Source organism: Pseudonaja textilis, chromosome 1 (genome assembly GCF_049901715.1).
Source record: "Pseudonaja textilis isolate UNSWEBS1 chromosome 1, rPseTex1.2, whole genome shotgun sequence".
NCBI lineage: Eukaryota > Metazoa > Chordata > Lepidosauria > Squamata > Elapidae > Pseudonaja > Pseudonaja textilis.
The window spans coordinates 271257493-271277826 of NC_141990.1; the positions used below are offsets into that span (position 1 = coordinate 271257493).

At 40.0% G+C, this 20334-nt stretch overlaps 1 protein-coding gene across 1 annotated transcript in view; it reads right to left on the reverse strand.

Annotated features, from left to right (window-relative positions):
* Positions 1–595: 595 nt before the first annotated feature.
* Positions 596–20334, reverse strand: part of ITPKA (inositol-trisphosphate 3-kinase A) — a 68046-nt gene continuing 48307 nt past the window's right edge. The window contains exons 3-7 of the mRNA XM_026709855.2: positions 19594–19807; positions 17511–17715; positions 9259–9360; positions 7357–7428; positions 596–5367 (exon numbers count right to left, since the gene is read on the reverse strand). Of these exons, the coding sequence (XP_026565640.1) occupies positions 5164–5367; positions 7357–7428; positions 9259–9360; positions 17511–17715; positions 19594–19807 (797 nt within the window). The 3' untranslated portion in view covers positions 596–5163. The remainder of the gene's footprint in view (positions 5368–7356; positions 7429–9258; positions 9361–17510; positions 17716–19593; positions 19808–20334) is intronic.

A 20334-nucleotide genomic window follows, 5' to 3' on the forward strand; every position in this document is an offset into this window, starting at 1 on the left:
TGTTAACCATCCCACCTCATTCCAAGAAAGGAAAATCACAACCTCAGCCCAAAAGTAGAGCAATAGTAAAGCACGTGCAGTTTCCAACACTCTTCTTAACAACCCCACATACTTATCAGGGAAAGGAGGTTAGCCCAACTAGTATGCCGGTCTCAGTGCATACTTTTTCCCTTGTAAGGATATGGAGTGTTGTTTTCAAGACAAAAAGAGGAAACAAAACAGAGAATCTCTCTTGTGCTTCTGATAAGAGTTTTAGAACTTCAGGAGTATCACTTCCTTTTATAGTTCCTCTTCCCACCACTTATATCAATGGCAATATATTCTTCCACCTAAAAGAAATATTGTGCAATAGTATCCACTAATTATTAATAAAATCTTTCCTTTTCCACTATGGGTCTGAGAAAATATTGTGAATCCCAAAGATTCTGTCAGATCCCTAAAGTGATACTGGGAGAAGGGGAAGGTTTCAAAAGTGATTCTTTCTTATTTGTTTTCTTGAATACTACTATTATGAATGCATTTATCTAATTTGACATTCATCTGTCACCAGTAAAGAAAGAGACATGATACCAAGAACAGGAGGACATCTAATATAAAAATTTATTGATCATGTATTTAATTATATTTATTTGTTATAGCACATTTTGACTACTCAGATTCTTAAATACCCAAATTCTTCATACTGTAGTGTTTGGCACAACATTGTCTATAAATGAAAAACTTTTTGTATGCTAGTAGTAACAAAACTAGAGTTGTAGTTAAAGTCAACTTGGCTTGAAAGCATAATTTCTCATCACGAATGATTCATAGAATTCATCAGGAGAGGATCCAGCTTTTTCTATTTAAAATCCACAATCCTACAATTCTACAATTCTCAATGGATTGTAAAACTCTTTTAAGTACAAAATTATCTGCCATTCTCTATATTGCACTTTTCTTTTCAGTTCCTAAGTAAATGCATCCCAACATATGGAGTGCCACAACAACTCTATGTGAAAAGCATGTCTACTTTTTAAAGAGAAAAGAAATATTTCTTGGAAGGTGTAAGGAGAGATAAATGTTTGTGGCACTGAATTTGAAGTAATTTTCAGTGTGTTATTTTCCTAACTGGAACTTATGGCAGCCGTTCCTTTTAAAAGGGGATGGGAAACCAAAATATATTTCATAACATTTCCTTGATCAGGATCTTTTTAGGAATTATCTGTTTCTCCCAGATAGCCCTAAAGACCACATTTTAATAAAACAGGTAAAAGGCACCAGAGAAGATAGTTATGGTCCAATACGGTAGGCCAGTCCTACCACAAAGAGTTTGGAAAAATCAGGATAAAAAGAAATTATAAAAGACAAAAGCTATCCTTTGTGTATTATTATATATCTGTAGCCTGAGCAATTAGTCAGAAACTACAGACTATCAGATCTTAGATAGAGAGGCAACTTAGGATGATTAAAAAAAAATGCAGAAGGCAACAAACTCAGAGAGCCTTTGAACAGACAATAGCAGGTAACAGATTGTCAGATGCAAAATTTATACAGGAAAGAAGGACAATCTCTATAATTAAGTACAGAGAAATATTTAAGTATTTCTAAAGTTTCAAAACCAAAACTGGAGGTTAACTAAAACATCAGTTAATTCGGGGGGGGGGAGGTGGATCTATGGAGCTTGCCTTTATAGTGTTATCTACCATGACACTCAAGATGAAATTTGACAAGATTCTATTTTAAACTCTTCCCTTGAAACTTCTACCAGGAATTAGTATCACAGTGACCATAGATGTTTTCAACCAAAACTCCTATAATTTCTTCCAGTTGCTTGAAATTATCCAACAATGTTGCAATGCATAATCTTAAACACTTGGAGAAGAGATACCAAGATACCATCTGCAGATCCCTCTAACAATCCATCATTTGGAAATCCTAGTGTAAAGAAAATGGAAATAACATTATTCCCAAGCCACTTTTGCTATCTAGTTCCATGAAGTCCTAATAGTGTTACAGCATCTCTGCATCTGGGCATTCCTTTGACATACAATCTGGCTGGGATACATTTCAAAAAACATTATTCCAGGTCTTGGCAAATCCGGACTGCCATTTTTTTCAGAGACAGCTAAAATGCAGGTTTTATTCATTGATTTCATTCTTCCCTTTTCAAGGGGAGAGCAGCTGCCTGCCATGCTCCTACATCATCCCACAAGAAAGAATTAAGCATTGGCTCATGATGGAAGAAACTGAAGAAAGACGCTTTGGGGAAAGGATAGGCTTGGCATGCTTTGGAAATGGAATGGAAAGTCACAGACAAAGTTTATTATAAAACCTTCTGGTGTCCTGAGCTATTTCTCAACACGTATAAGCAGCAGCAATATATAAATGAGTTGTTTTCATTAAAAAAAAAGCCAAATAACTTTTAGGCTGAAATTCATTTTAAAATAATTTTGTTCCAAATCATAATTTCCAATCCCATGTCTAATTATTCTACAAAATTTTACATCCAGGTAATCCTCTATCAACTTTATAAGATCTATTTTTTAAAAAATAAACTACATATATAAAAATATATTTAGTAGCCATTTTTAAAAAGTTCTGGCCAATTGCAAGTTTAATTTAAAACTAGTTATTTCAGAAGATTACACTCAGGGATTGCTATGAAAGTTTAAAATCTGTGAACGGCAATTTTGAATTCTTCAACCAAATGATGGTTGTGTTGCCTAGATGGCTTCGATTTATTGAACAAGAATTTACCAGTAAATAAATGAGGGTTTATTTTATTTATCTGCTTTTTTAGTGTACGTCAGAGCTTTCTATTTTTTTGCCCCATGAAAAAGCAAAATATGTATAACATCTCATCCACTCTGCAATTAGACCAATGGTGGGTTTCAAAAAGTTTTCCTACTGGTTCAGTGTGAGTGAGCGCACACGCGCTTCACACACACGCATCTGCAACTCACCTGCTGCTGTGTGTAAAACAGCTGACACATGGCAATCAGCTATGCTGTGCAAAGCAGCGGAGGTTGAAAAGAAGGAAACAAAGTCAGTATAGAGCCAGGGCAGGTGGGAGGGCTCAGCAGCTGATCGTCAGAGTGAACTGGTTCGCTCACATATGATTGTCAGAGGTACCAGTTCAGCTGAACCGGGTGGAACCAGTAGAATACCACCATTGAATTAGACCAAAAGAGAAATGGAGATGAAAGAATTAAAGAGAGGCTAAAACTGACTTGTGAGTCTGCTGAAGCTGACAAGCAAATGGGAGGCCATTTTTAAAAAAAATTAATGCTCATCAGACTGTCTACAGCAGCAGCCCCCAACCTTTTGGGCTCCAGAGACCGATTCCGTGGAAGAAGGTTTTTCCGTGGATCAGAGGGGGCATGGATTTACATGCTGCCTGCATCCTGTGGATGGGGTTTCGTTTGCATGGCCCATTTTTTGGCATGCCGTGGCCTGGTACCAGTCAATGAACTGGGAGGGTTTGGGACCCCCTGGTCTACGGGAAGAGTGGAGAAAACACAGAACCTCCCAAAGTGAGTGAGGCTGAATTTTAAGCCCATTTTTTAAATTTAATGTTACCTCTTAATATCTTCCCCTGCACCAACTGAAACATCAGTACAATATTATTTTTTTCCTTAAAGTCTTGGGACTTTAAGGGGAGAAGTAGATGCCATTTCTAAAACCAGAAAACTGGGTCACATTTTCAGCTTTGCTTACTTAGTGAAGTCCCTAAGGATGAGAAGCCTTTATCCAAACAATTGATTAAATATACCAGATTTAACTGATGTATCAAGTGGATTTTTAACACGAAGCCTAGACATCAAAAATTTGAAACGCCTCTCCCCCAAACATTCTGCTTGATAATTTCCCCCTTATACCTTGCAAAAGCCGGCTAGTAGACTGTTTTATCACTGAGTGACAAGGCTGAAGGCTTAGTCCTTGGATGTGAAAAAGTCTGCATCAACTAGATAAATTAATAATTGTTTCATTTCATAAACTGAGTCATTAAAATAGGATCCCACAAACATTCAAATACATAGTGACTGATTAGGTGTCACTTCTCTATTCACACACACCAAAGTCACTTAATTTATCCTGAAGCTAAATATCTTAAAATACATGGCTCTTCTTTGTCTCTACAATTTCTTCGATTACAATAATCTTAAAATCAGTCTCAGGCTATCTTTAAACATGTTAGCAGTTAGAGACATTAATGCAATTAGATAGGAACCAAACTCTTTAGATGAGAACCAACATTTTAGCTTTTACGATTGTTAAGCATCTCTACCAGAGAGAGTCAAACACAGAGAGATAGTAACCCACTGATTCTGAAACAGAATATGGCTATTCATGTCCTTTGTACGAATTGATTTGATGTCAATTATACCCGGAGTTCTTTATATATGGCAATTTAAAAATCTATCTATACATAGATGTGAGCAAGTTAAACAGGTTAATTTGGTATTCAATGTTTGGAAGGGGTAGTTGTATTGACAAAGTGCATAATATTTTGCGGAAACGGGAAGGGGAAAAAAAACTAATTCAAAGCAAACGTGATTTAGAAAAGAAAGAGAAAGTTAGATAGGGTGGATAAGGAGCAAGAATAAATTCTTTCATTGTCTATGAGATGCCATTTGGTTTCTGAAGCTTCAGCAGCATTCTGTGCATATTTTCATTTTTTCTGTACAAGAATAGAAACTAGAGTATTTGTTTTTAAAAAAAGTAAAACTATGAATCTATATATTCTGCACCAAGTTCCAAGATGTGTTGCACATATGTGAACACAAGAATATTTACAGTGTAAACGCTGGAAAAAAGAGGGAAATCTGCTTGTTGGTCTTGAAGATTTCTTCTTTGAACGAGATCTCTGATATAAATATTTTTGTTTACTCTAAGCCCGAGGTCAATAAACAGCAATACTGAATTACTTGGTTTACGTGTTAGCAAATGTTCTGATCATCATTCAAATGTTCGCAATCATCCCATTTCTTGCATAAATCTTATGTTTGCTTGGTGCATTCAAGATTAGCTTCTGAACTGTTTAGGTTTCATGGTTGGTTAGGAATTACATCTTTTTTGCTGAAGTCTTCCATATTCTGGACGCCGCCCAGAGTCTGGGAAGAATTTTAAAAGGCTTCGGGGGGAGCAATTCTAGAAAAGTTAGCAACTTCACGTTAGTATTTCTCATCTCTCCAACATACTTTCTAAGATATCAATTAAATTGTCCAGTCCAAATAAATATCCATCTTCTCGGTTCCCTTCTTGCCAAGCCATCCTGTGGTCCAAGATTTGCCCATCTGGAAGAAAGGTAGTCTTTCCAAAATCAATGAGCCACACATTGGCATGTTCACTCTCATCATGCACAAATAACAGGGAACTTCCAATTACCTAGAGAAAATACAAAGAGACAAAGATGAAGGCCAAAACCTAATTTATTAAATTTCCTGAAACCTGCTGTTACATGTAAATATTGGCTGATTGTGATTCCAGTCTCCATATACAGGTAGGAGAAGAAATGCCGTTTAAACTAAAAATACCTATAAATTATAATTAGAAAAAACAACACAAATCACACTGAAGCAATTAAGGGAACCAGGCAAGATAAGGGCTTGAAGACGTCCACAGATATCGGAATACACACTAGGAAGGACTCAGGTAAGAACGGACAGACTAGAAATATTTTCATGTTTTGTTTCCAGCACTGGCTCATGTGCAGTCCATCCTTTTAACCAGTTCTCACAGCTGCAGCCCATGAAGGGGATCAAGGCCCTTTCCTCCCCCACAGACCATGCCATTCACATTTCTTCCTTATCCTCTCCTCCCTGCGTACCCTAGGATGGAGAGGGGATGGGCCTGGGTCCTCCTCTGACTGCCCAGCCAGCCTGTGCCCTTCCCCAGCTTTCTCCACAACCTCCAAAGCTACACTTCCACTCCCTGTTCTGCTGTTCCTCCTCTCCCTCGGAGTCAGTCTCCAACAGGGACATGACAGTGACCTTCTGTCAAGGAAAGTCAATGGGGAAGCCAGATACCCTTAACAATTTATTTACCGGGATTATTTTATATTTACTAGCTTAGTTTGCACTTCAAGATGAAAAAAGGAGCATATAGCATATGGCATCTTAGTATCTTTCACCTGAATATTATAGACACAGAGCGTAATAGCTAATATTATTGAAAGCAATAGGTTGAAGACAATAGAGATCTTTCCATTTCTAGATACTAGATACAAGGAAGCTTATTCAGGCATACAGTTCAGTGTTTGAAGCCACAGCCATTAAAAGATTCATGAATTGGCTCACAAATTTGGATTCCTTGCACGTGTATCAGATCTCTTTTGTAACAAGGAGAAAGGCTTGACTATATGCTGTTTCAGCATGCCATTCCCAGATTTTTTTTTCTGAATTTGGTTTCAAGATGATTCACAGAAAGAGTTTTTGTACTGGAAAAAAAGCACTGCAACTAGATGACCTTCATATTACATTTTAGCATATTTGTATTTAAATGTTCATGCAATTATTGAATAGAAGCAGATAATATACAGGTAATCCTTGACTTATGACCCCAATTGAGCCCAAAATTTATGTTGCTAAGCAACATATTTGTTAAGTGAGTTTTTGCTTCATTTTACAACCCTTCTTGCCAGAGTTGTTAAGTGAATCACTGCAGTTGTAAGGGACTCTGGTTTATCCATTGGCTTTGCTTGTCAGGTCACAAGATATGATCACATGACCCCGGGACACTCCACCTGTCATAAATGTGAGACAGTTGCCAACTATCTGAATTTTGATCACGTGACCATGGGGATGCTGCAATGGTCGTAAATATGAAAAATGGTCGTAAGTCACTTTTTTCAGCGATGTTGTAACTTTGAATGGTTACTAAATGGACTGTTATAAGTCAAGGACTACCTGTATATGAATGTTTAATTAAATATACCACTACTTACTAGAGAAGTGATGGCTAATCTCTTTGGGCTCCTGTGCCAAAAATTGCGAGCGTGCCCACACTTGCGTGCCAGCACCCAGAATGCAATGCATGTCCCTCCTCCCCACACCCCCTGTGTATCTGCATGCAATCCCCCCCTCCGCCACCCCCTTACCTTCACTGAGCCTCACAGCTGATTTTTCGGCTGGTTTGGGGCCTTTTTCGGCCTCCCAGAGGCTTGGAAAAAACCTCTGCAAGGCTTCTCAGGCCGAATTATAGGCCCGTTTCGTCACTTCCAGTATTATGGGAAAAATCACCTGTGAGGCGTGCACATGCGCAGTGAGGTAAGTTTGCCTGCGGCTTGCATGTCAGCACAAATGGCTCTGCGTGCCACTTGTGGCATGCGTGCCATAGGTTCACCATCACAGTACTAGAGCAATCAGAGCAACTCACCTCATGTTGCTTAAAGAAGACAGAAGATTCAAGGATGCCACGAATTTCACGCAGACGCTTTAAATATTTTCTCTGTCCAAAATAGAACAGAAGCAGTGAATCACTTAAAAGCATTTCTGCCACACAGGCAAAAGGAAAATTAACACAATAGGGGCAGGGGTGGGGGGACACATCAGAAAGTGTATTGTCATTGAGCCATCTGAGATGCAGTCTACCAGCAATCTTGCAGAACCCTAATTCCTGACTGCGGGGTTGAAATATTTGCTACCCATCTTAGAGCTGGCAGAAAACGATAACAGAATGTCCACCCTGCCAATCCCTGTATTCTCTTTCTATCGTCTCTTTTTCACCACCTTTGATGCAACAGTGAACCTGTTAGCCTCCGTTAGCAGGAGGCTAACGGAGGCCTTACATTTTGTATATGCTGAGTGGGATCAATATACTGGGGTCCCTTTGCTTCAAATCTCCATAAACAATCTGATCAAGTAGTTTCATATATAACAAGAGGGAATCTGCAGTTTCCCAGCCTCATCTTCTGCACCTGCTCTTCACTTAATGCTAGATATATTGCACAAAAGTGGATCAGGTAGCCAAGAAATATAATGTACAAAAATTCATCAAAAACTGAAGAGGATGATAAAAGAATTCAAGGTGATCAAGCATTTTCTTTCAGCCAGGCCCAAATTTCAAATAAAAAAACCCCTCAGATATTCTTTGACTCAGAGCTGACAACTAATTTGAATAGACTTACCTAGTATGTTTGACACCCAGAAATATTATCTTTAATTATTTATTAAAATAATATTTAACATCCTCTATCTCCATCAGTGAGACCCAGATTGGTATAGTAGTTAAGGCATTAAGTTATAAAATAGGACATTGTTCAGTTCTAGTCCTGTGTTCAGCACAAAGCCAGCTAGTCTAGTAAAGAGAAGAACCAGGGGAGACATGATAGCAGTCTGCCAATATTTGAGGAGCTGCGACAGACAGGAAGGGGTCGAGCTATTTTCTAAAGCACCCAAAGGCCAGACAAGGAATAATGGATGGAAACTGAACAAGGAGAGATTTAACCTGGAAATAAGGAGAAACTTTCTGACAGTGAGAACAATCAACCAATGGAACAGCTTTCCCTCAGAAGTTGTGGGAGCGCCATCACTTGAGACTTTCAAGAAGAGATTGGACTGCCATTTGTCAGAAATGGTCTAGGGTCTCTCACTTGGGGGGTGGGGGTTGGACTATATAGGTCCCTTCCAACTCTGATTATCTGTTATCTGTTAGCTGGTGACCTTGGGCTGATCGGACACTCCCAGCCCTAAGGAAGAGGCAGTGGCAAGCCAGTTCTGAAAAATGCTGCCAAGACAACTAGAAGGGAAAGTTAAATTAAAACTGAATGAAAGCATACATATGTCTATGGAGATTCTCTGTCATCCAGATCATGCTTGTCCCTAAGGTGCTTTTTCAAGAGGCAACTTTCTGGTTTTTCTTTGAAGACATTTCGCTTCTCATCCAAGAAGCTTCTTCAGCTCTGGCTTGAAGCCACACATTTTTTTTCTCTGCTAGTGCTGCACCATTATCACCACCGCATCATTGCACTACTGACTGGCATGCTGGTAGAAGCAACCACACTGTACTCCTTCTGCTAACCTGCCCTTCATCTTTGGCAGCACCTCTCTTATCACCTTCACCTGGGACAGACCAAACCACCTCATTCCACCCCGGTATGACACTGATTTAAAACAAAAACAAAAAATCTTAAAAATCTCTTTCGATGGTAATAATGGCATCCTGGCTCCCTGTAAGGAATCATCCACAAACCTCACACCTGTTTGGCTAATTCCTCTCCATAAGCAAGCCCTAATCAAGAATTAAAACCATCACCCCAAACTTCCATGTTTAGCTTACCAATATAGTTGTGTTTCCCTTAATGAATTCCTCAAAAACCTGGAACACTTGTTCTCGTGTCTTTGTTGTCTTGAAACTGGTATTACAAGTCCCATCAGCCTTCTGTAAATATTAAAAAGGTGGAGGGAGTCATTCTGCAGGCAGTGGAAAGAAGAAACCAGGAAAGAGGCTAAAGAAAGGAGGAAGTCTCAAACAATGTACTCAAACACTGGACCCAGGACATACCCATGTGGAGAACTCTTCTTCTGATGCAATTCCAAGTATCTCCACTAGTATGGCAAATACTATACACTAGTTGTGTATATTATCCACTAAAATCTACTTCTTACAGCATAACTGATTAATAATCCTTCCAACTAATTATATTATATTCACTGTTTTGATTTGATTGCTTATTGTATCCTATGACTATCATTAAGTGTTGTACCTTATGATTCTTGACGAATATACCTTTTCTTTTATGAATACTGAGTGTATTTGCACCAAGACAAATTCCTTGTGTGTCCAATCACACTTGGCCAATAAAGAATTCTATTCTCTCTATTCTATTCTAAAGAGAGTCAGTTTGGTCAAGAGATTAAAGTACCAGGCTAGAAATCTGAAGACCATGAGCTCTAATCCAACCTTAGGTCCAAGTCAGTAGGATTACCTTGGCTATTCATTTTCTCTTAGTCCTAAGGAAGATTGAGGCAATGGACACCCCTTCTGAAATCTTGCCAAGAAAACTTCAGGGATTGTCCAGTCAATTGCCAGCAGTCAACAAGGACTTGAAGGTGCACACAAACATACACAGAGTCCTTCCTAGCCTGGTATCCTCCCAATGCATACACTGACAGATATAGCTGCAATTCAGTTCCCCAGAAGATGTGATTAAACTGTTGCACTGCAAGCACACTTCAAATTGACACTGTCATGAAACTTCCTCGAAGACCCTGGCTCACTCACACTAAGCTCTCTTGCAAAAGTGAGAACAGATAAGGGTGACGTTAGGTTAGGTTAAGAGCTTAAGAAGAAAGACAAGAGAGAAATGTAGTAGGACAAATAGGCAAAAACTATCTTTCTGTGATACAAGATATATTTTGGAATATTATTTTATTTTATTTATATGTCACCCATCTCGCTATCGATAGTGATACTGAGTCAGTAATTTTAGAGTCATGGTTAAAAGTTGATTCACTGGAATAATTGGTGGAATTCCTTAACTTTTTTCCTGAACTTTTTCAAGTCCCATTTATTTCAATCAGTTTTCCCTTAAGTATATCTCCACATCCAGTTCATTAGAAAGGGACTGTAATGACATTTTCAGAAAGAATACTGCAGCTTAAAACCATGTTTCTGTCTTTAAAATATGCATTTTTTAAAATTGTTCATCTGTATATATTCTCACTTTCTCTGTAGATGAATGCCCAGTGAAATGTGACGTTCTGTATATTCATACCAATGCAATTACTTCAGAGTGAAATCTATGGTAGATGGCAGGGCAGGCATCTACTACCCTCCCCTTTAATAGCTTCTCCTCCTTCAGAAGAAACACTTCTGCTCCAATAGGGTGAGTCTGGCATAGATCCAAATGCATGTGCCTGACAAGACACAAGAACATTATGCAACGGCTGGGCACATCGTGGGCAGAGAAATCTAGCAGAACTCTGATGAACTCAGAGTGAGTGAAAGAATTCTCTTTGTCTATTGCCAGATGGCATACTAGTGATTACATACCAGCATATAACTTATCTTAAGGAGAAAAATCTGACAGTACCAAATGATTTGGCGAACATCAAAGCCTGAGATGTCGGGAAGATGCCCAAAGAGAAAAAAATTAGCTCAACAAAAAAAATGGGTAATAGCAATATATATTAGAAAACACAATCAAAACAAGCTTATGCAGACGAGGGGGATAGAATTTTAATGTTAGAAGTATATGTAAATTTTAAAAAAAATGTTGTTAAACTGTCATATACGCACCAAATGAGAAACAGGAAAAATTATATAACAAATTATATAAAAAAATAAATAGAACTGCAATATGAGAATATATATTTGGTAGGTGACTTTAATATGATAGTGAATCAAGAAAAAGACTATAAGAGTATGGATAAAATAAAAAGGAAAACATTACCAAAAATATTCTATCAAATGACAAATGAATTAGGATTACAATTAGGTAAAGAATAAGAAATGATATAAATACTTATATCTATATTCATATCTATCTATATTTATGTATATATTAAGTTGAATTTATATAATGAAAGAAATGTGTATATAAAAAGATGATAAGGAAATGTAAAAGATGTCTTGATGTTGATATAATGATGTGTAAAGTTTTATTTTATGTTTTTTAAATTTTGAAAACTAAATAAAATTTAATGGAAAAAAATGGAAAAAAAAACCAAAGAGAGAAAATCTTTTACAATTATAAACCCATTCAACAGCATGAGAGCCAATGTGGTAAGGGTCAGAGTGACAACAGCAGTCAAGCACACAGTATAAAGTGTGTGATACCGAAATTTATTAATATCAAAGTTGGTACTTACCTGACACACCCATTCTCTTTGAGCTGTGAAGAGCATCCAGTAGTGGGAGGTGCTTCAGTCTCTGCATGTCTAGACTGGGCTTAATTTGTGGAAAGCTCCTCCTCCTCCACGGGACTCCTCCCCAGCATTCCCCAGTTTTGGCAAAGAGAGAAATAAACGCCCCCGTCCTCAATGCCCTAACAATTCGTTGGCCAAAACAGGACCACACCAGACGGAAAAAGGGTGGGGCTGGATGCTCTTCACAGCTCAAAGAGAACGGACGTGTCAGGGAAATACCAACGCCCTTTCTCCCATGAGCTATTCAGAGCATCCAGTAGTGGGACATACCAAAGCTTGACCTGTCCAACGGGAGGGACTCTGTCTGGCCTGGAATCCCCTCCTGGTCCCTGTGGACCCGTTGCAGAACTCTTCTGCCAAAGGAGGCCTCAGCGGATGCAAACACATCTATTTTATAATGCCTAATGAATGGCGATGGAGAGGCTCAGGTTGCGGCTCGACAAATTTCAGTTATTGGTGCCTGTGTGGCCCACGCTGCCGATGTTGCGGCGCTCCTTGTTGAATGAGCTGTTATGCTCCTGGCACCAGCAGTGATTTAGTCTGATACGTTTTCGCTATCACGGCCCGTAACCAACAGCCTATTGTAGAAGATGAGACTTTGCATCCCTGAGTGTTGGGCTGAAACAACACAAATAAGGCTTCCGTTTTTCTGAAAGTTGCTGTGCGGTTAATATATATTCACAATGCTCGCCTCACATCAAGCCTATGCCATTGTAGTTCCAACCCTTGGGATGGTCTGGGACAAAAATTAGGAAGTATCAGCTCTTGTGCCCTATGAAAAACCGAGTTAATTTTGGGTATAAACGTAGGATCAGGATGAAGGACCACCCGGTCAGAATGGAAAACACAAAGATCTTGTCTGATAGACAAAGCTACAAGTTCCGAAATACGACGAGCAGAAATGATCGCTACAAGGAAAATTACTTTATACGTCAGAAATTGGAGACTTGATTATTTCAAGGGTTCGAAAGGGCCCTTAGTGAGTGCGACAATGACTTGTTAAGGTCCCAGGTGGGATAACCGTGTACCACTGGAGGGCATAAATTTGTGGCTCCTCGAAGGAAACTTCGTATGCGTGGATAATGGGAGAGATTGTAGACCTTCACAAGTGAGAACTGACACCAAGGCGGCCACATGTCTTTTCAACGTATTAGGTGATAATCTCGTCAAGTCCCTCTTGCAAGAACTCTAGGATTTGAGCCACAGATGGAGAGATGAGATCAATTCGAGACTCGGTACATCATTTGCAGAAACTGGACCATGTGGCATTGTAAATGCGAGTTGTTGAGGGGCGTCTGGCGGCTTGGATGGTGGCGATAACTCTGTTGGAAAACTTTTCGCTCTTCAGATGACTCCGCTCAACCTCCAGACGGTCAGGTGCAACCATTGAGGGTCCAGATGTTGAAGGGGTCCCTGGGTTAGCAAGACCCTGTCTGGTGGAATTCTCCATGATGTTGATACGGATAGACTGTGGAGGTCTGCAAACCACGGCCGCCTCGGCCAGTAAGGAGCTACTAGAAGCAGCTCTGCCCTCTCGTCTAGCAGTTTCTGGATGACCTTGGGAAGCAGTGGAAGTGGCGGGAATGCATACAGAAGTCCCGGGGGCCAATGACAGCGGAGCAAATTGAAGTTCTCCGCTCCTTGCGAGGGGCACCTGGAAAGGCCAAATAGCAATATGTAGGTACGTCTCCGTCAGATCTATGGACGTAAGGACGTCACCCTTTCTGATGCAAAGTAAGATAGATTGCAGGGTGTGCATTTTAAACTTGCGATATACTAAGAAACGGCTGAGACGTTTCAGATCCAGTATTTTTCTCCACCCCCTGAACTTTTGGGAACAACAAAAAGATGTGAATAGAAACCTTGCCTCGTTGATTGGTAGCTACTGGTTGGATGGCTTGTATGTGCAGTAGATGATGGATAGCTGTTTCCATAAGATTACGCTTAACCGGGTCTCTGGAAACAGAGCATGACATGAAAAAGTCTAGGAGTGGATTGAAACTCCAGCGCAAGACCAAATCTGATCGTGTCTCTGACTCAGGAATCAGACGTTGAGGAGTCCCATTGGTCCGCGAATAATTTAAGGCGTCTGCCAATGGGAGCTGGGTCCGGGGAGTTATCTTGGATGCCGGAAAGACCTATTTCCTGCTCCTCAAAAGGATCTCTTGGATTGGCCACCCCTTCTGTTCCTATCCCCAAAGTCGGACCTCTCTGGCTGCTGCCCTGGTCTGAATGATGGCGGTCTCTGGTATCTGGGTGAGAAGAATCCCTGATAAAAGGGCTGAAAGGATCCCCTCCGAAAGGACTGGGAGTTTCTAGAATCTGACTTCCGAAAAAGGGAAGCTAGAATTTTCTTTTTGTTTTGGGTTTCGATTAACAGCAGGTCGAAGGCAGGGCTAAAGAGTCTGTCTCCCACAATAGGACAGGAAGCCAGCCTGCATTTGTGCTTAATGTCTGCTTGCCAATGTTTTAACCATAGTAAGCGTTGCGCTGTGACATGTGAGGTAATGGCCCTGGCTGAAAACTTGACTACATGATAAGTTGTGTCAGTTGAGAATTCAGCAGCTGCTATAAATTTTGCAATATCTTGGTGCGCTCTAATGTTGGAATTAGGGACGTGCTCCCGTAAGAGATGGAGCCACCTGAGAGAAGCACGGGTAAAGAAGGAAGCGGCCGTGGCCGCTCTGATGGCCCACGCATCAGACTGATGGGCCCTGCGTAGGGCAAGCTCAGCCCGTTTTTCCTCCGGCTTTAATGCCTCCAGCACTTCACTGGGAATGGAGGACGAGGACGCTAATCCCACTATAGGTTCGTTTACCTCGGGAGTATTCAACAATTTTTAGAAATCAGGGGCCAAATTAAAATATTTCCTGTCATGTCCCGTGGGGCAGGGTACACTGCTGCAGACGCCCACTGTTTCTGTACCAGGTCTGAAAACATGTGAGGAACTGGAATCACACCTGCCTCGACAACCGGTTGGTTGAAAATTAGATCTTCTGGTCCCACTTCTGAAGGAGTTGAAGTGGTAGAAGGGGCCGACCTGTTCAGGCGTGCAATGTTTTTTGCCTTAAACAAAAGTGATCTGAATAGTTGTGGGCGGAATAAGCCTGAAAATACCGGTTGATCAGGAATAAGGCCCCCATCCTCCGACATCCCACTTTCTAGGGGGTCTGCTTCTGATAGAGCCGGGTCACTGACATGTATTGATCCTGACCCAATCTGTTCCATTTGATCAATGTGATCCACTTCTTCTGCCCCCTCCTCCTGTGGCCCCTGGAGGGGCATGTCCCCCTGAAACTGCACCTGGGTATAGTGTTGCTCCGATCTGATCAATGACCTTAGAGATTGAGAATCATAGTCAGTGGTTACCGGGTGTTCCCTGGTCAGAACTGCGTGATAAAGACCTGCTGCAATTCCCTGGTGGATTGCCAGCTCCACGCCTTCATTTTCTCTGGAACTTCCTCTGGAAGAATGTCGTCCTGTCGAAGACCAGCAGCCATCGGAGTGAATGTAGCTTCAGGAGCCCTTCGCGTGGTCTGTATTCCAGGTAACTGGGCCTGTTGACTCTAGGAAACTAAGCTGTGTCTGGATGAGAGGGAGAGATCTAGGGGAGGAGGAAAATGGGAAGAGGTAGACAGTACTGGACTGGGGGACAGAAAGTCCTGTGAGGCTCTGTGTGCCTCCCTTGCACACCTATTTGCTTTTCTAATGCTTTATGGCACCTGTTGGCATCCTTTTCTGAAGCTTTAGAATGACCTTTTGTCCACTTGGATTTGTGCTGAGATTTAGCTTTCAACCTTGATGTTGAGGTCTGAGAGCTACTACCGCCTGCCATTTTGAACTGAAAGAGATGCAGTATGCTCATTATTCAAAGCGAGACTATTGAGGCGGTTGGCACGCCCAGGGGCCTGACCCAAGAAGGGACCGGTTGCCCTGATAATATCTTATCCCCTTGTTTTGTTTTGTTTTTTGTGTTTTTTTTTTAGTTTAAGTTTTTTTTTTCAGTTAAGATATATGTATATATGAGTCGTATCACAGTAATAATATCTTTCCTTATTAAGATATTAATACTGAATATTTTAATAATAATAATAATAATAATAGAGTGAATGAAAGTCACCAAGATAGATAGATAGATAGATAGATAGATAGATAGATAGATAGATAGATAGATAGATAGATATAGATATAGATATAGATATAGATATAGATATAGATATAGATATAGATATAGATATAGATATAGATATAGATATAGATATAGATATAAATGTTTTCTTAAGTTTTTGCGGGTACTTACATGTATGGTATTCAGCTTTGTTCTGGTACAGCAGTAGGCTAGCCCCAAATTTAAAACTGAAACAGCTGTAAAAGTCTGACTCACAGACGAACACAATACAGAAGCCTGATGATGGCAGATGAGATTCTGCCGAAACGTTGCTACAACTTTAAAAGCACAACTATAATGACGTGGGAAAATACCCGAACAAAGCTGAATATCATACATAGATATAAATATATATATATTTAAATTAATAGAGAAACAGCTTGATATAGTGAATATCCAAACAGCCAAATTAAGAATGCCTAAAAGGCCAAGATAATAAAGAGAGGCCTTCAACAGCTTCCCTGCACAGGTGGACACGGGCCTGAGTGCTCGCTGTTGTGCCGCTGGATGGGTAAGGCTGTGAGGGTTAAGCCAACAATAATACACGGATGGCCTCGAATCTAATAAGAAAACGAGGTGTAATAATTCCTTAGGTTATCAGAAGGAAAAACCTCTGATCAGGAAGGAAAACTACCTCACACAGCTCGAGTTACAAATAGCGCGGCCACACAGTTTTTAAAAACAAAGGCAAAAACAATGGCCGTTACTTTTGGCGCGCGCGCGCTTCCCAACAACAAACTCCCACCGCGTGGAGAAATGCCTCCGACGGCTTCTCCCTATGGCTAAAAGGAACGGCAGGGAAAGAATTCTTACTGCTTTCCACACCAAGATGGCGTTCTGAGGGGAAAAATCAAATGACTCGGATGAGAGCGAAAATGCCCACGCCGCTATTGCCGATATAGAGAAAGGCAATGTGGAATCACAATGGCAGGGGTAGAACAAGCAGATGGGGGGGGCTTGGAGCAATGTCGAAGCCGCCCGCCGCTTTGGGCGTGAACAGAGCTGCCCGAAAATGCAAATGATCTCCGACGACCAGATGCAGAGAGCTAATATAAGGAGATCGTAATGTGATTTGGAGGCTAAAAGCCTGAAAAAACAAACTGGATTATATCCAAACCTGCTGAGTAATACTCCTGTTTCAGCCAAGGAAGAACAAAAAGCACTGCCTATCCACAACGAGGCTGAGCCAAAACTGGGGAATGCTGGGGAGGAGTCCCGCGGAGGAGGAGGAGCATTCCACAAATTAAGCCCAGCCTAGACATGCAGAGACTAAAGCACCTCCTGGATGCTCTGAACAGTTCATGGGAGAATCTACAGGTTTCTATTTCTTGCTGGCTTCTCATCCAATAACCAACCAGGCTCAGTCCTACATAACTTCTGAGACCAGACACTGTCAGCCAGGTGTGGCATGAATAACACATTACTATGGAAGCTTCTGAAAGGCACACCAGAACAAATGCTTCAAACAGGAAAGGCTAGGGAAGATTTCTTACCTTTATCCCTTCAATCCTGAAACCCAGACTAGCACTGGAGCTGATGGTCTCCCTCCATTGCATGTACCGAGGTTTGGTCACTGCATGATGTGTGTTCTCTTCAGCGGTGGGTGCCAAAGGGTCCACATCTATCATCTTCTTATACATATCTTTACGGAGCTTCGGTTTTTCTCGGGCTTTAGTCAATTCTTCCTCCAAGTACGTCCTACAAAAACAATGGGATGTTGAGCATCTCTCTAACTCTAGCAACCACAACAAAAGCTAGCTTTCATTTCATGCTGTCTATGCCATATAATGCACCATTCCAGTTTTACAGGCAAAGAGAATTAACAACCAAAGTAGAGCTCTCTTTTCATGATTATTTAGGTTAGGATCAGGGCAGCTACCGTCTGGGTAAAAGAAAAATGGTGTAGCCAATGAGATTTTAGTTTTTCTTCAAGTCCAAGAAGATACCTTAAATCAAAAGAATCAGAATGATTTAAGATTTTATTTGAGGGGTCCATTATGTGTTTTCCAAGTTTGTTGTTGATTTCTTGCATACATATCATTACCTAAAGTAGGCAACATCATTACTGTTTTGGGTTTTTTCTCCCTTTTTTTTCACAGTATAAGATCTCTATATTGATTTTCTTTTCTTTTTTTTAAATTGTGGGTTGTCTAGATTGTGAACTGATTTACGATCTTTATAGAAAAAAAAGTATAAAGTATATGTTAAGTAATCCTAATAAGAAGGCATTGGCGTCTTAGTACAGCTAGCTAATTTCATTCAGAATGGAAGAATGTGATATTTTATGACAGACTCAAGACAGACCACAAAAAACACAATGAAAAGAAGACTGATTCCATAGTTTCCCCCCCTAAAAAATGAAACTACCCAGCTCTAGAAAAAGAAAAAAAAAAAGTCAGTTTGTTTAACTGAGGGAGTATTTTTCTAAAACTTTTTTGATTAAAGTTTTCTTTAAAAAAAAAACCTGTTTCAAAAGAAACGAATTCTTCATTATTAACTTTTAGTCCTGAACTTGTTTGGAGACTATTTTTAGGGAAAAACAATTTGATGAGAAATATTTAAATATATTTCAAAGAATTGTATAGCTTTTTCCAACATTTTCCAACAACTTTTCGTTGAACAGAAGCATAATATTTGGACAGAGCAACTATGTAAAAAATGTTATTTAGTATGTGGCAGGAGGGAACAAAGCAACAACACATTTTTAACAGGACAATGTAAATATTTCTTCCAGTTTGAAACTTTTATAAAATTTGAGCAACTTTTTATGGTAGGGACAATGACAATCTCACAATGCAAAATGAACATATGAATATATATTTCATTTCATTTAATGAAATCCTGCTTCAAGTATATTTTAAAGCCACAATCTGTGCATGTTATCCCCAAAAAATAGCATGTATGTTGAAAAAAAATTGACTCCATCCCTAGAAACACTGAAGTGCAAGTTGTGACAATTCAGTTTGGATGTTAGTTTCAATACATGCATACAATCAATTCACGGTCCTTTATCCAATGCACAGAAAAATAGTTCATAACTTGATTGAGACCCGACATCACGCTCAGAGATAATTCAGCTGAAGCTTAACCAGTGAAACATCAATTCTTCTATCATTCTTGCTATTGATATGTCCAAATTGAGTAAATCTTGCTAGAACATGCCACTCACTTCCATGAATATGTCCTATATGCAGTTCAGTTTCTGAAAATGATATAGGGCTTAGAAAGTGGTGTTCTTTATAAAGAAAATATTGGCCATTCAGGATAAACAGAAAATCTGGCCGCAAACTTGTTTCAGGATTGTTTTTCAGCAATAAAATTACAAAATTGAAAAATAGAAAACATATTAATAAACCTAGAGAGAACAAGCAAGCAGCCTATAGGGGAGCTTAAATTACAGGTGCTGCTTCTCAAGTAGTTATTTTTCAAAAATGTCAATAACTCAGATAATATAATAGAAAGGGATCTGCTGTTGACCTTCCAGAGCAGTCTAAGGACATCTAGCTTCCAAATTATCCAAATTATCAAGCAAATTATCCACAATGAGATGGGAAGCTGTTGTTTAAGATCTCCCACCTGACTCCCATTTTACAATCCATCACACAAGGCCCTTCAAAATTAGCTAGAAGATCATCCAACTGTAAATAGGACTCGCCATCTCTCTCCACCACACCATGGAAGACAGGGACACAGGAACGCAATGAATCTTTCATCAGCAGTTCAAAGCATTTCTCCTCGTTCTCACAGTAGCGTTTCAGAATCGTCCCTCCATCGGCTGCTTTGAAACTTCCTGCAGAAACAAAACCATGATGTTACTGGAATTTTCAAAGGCCTCTCTCTTCACAGTTCAGCTGCAATTACCACCAGCAGCACCATAACCCCCTATCCAGTTCTGCTCCAATTTAGTGGAAATATAAGTCAGCACCCTGTAAAAAGAATAACTCAAAATAAACAAGATTTTTGAAAAAGGGCAAAGAAGAGCAACTAAGATGTTTAAAGGCCTGAAGGCTAAAACATATGAAGAATGTTTGGAGGATTTAGGTTTGGCTTATCTAGAGAGAAGAAGGACTAGGGAAGACATGATAGCAGTATTTGAGTAGCTGCCACAAAGAAGAGGCGGTCAATTTATTTTTCAAAGCAAAAGAGAGCAGAACAAGAAACAATATATGGAAACTAATCAAGGAAAAAAGCAACCTTTGGAATTGAGGAGAAACTTCGTAACAGTGAGTACAATTAACCAGTGGAACAGCCTGCCTTCAGACGTTGTGGGTGCTTCATCACTGGAGGTTTTTAAGAAGAGACTAGATAGTCACTTGT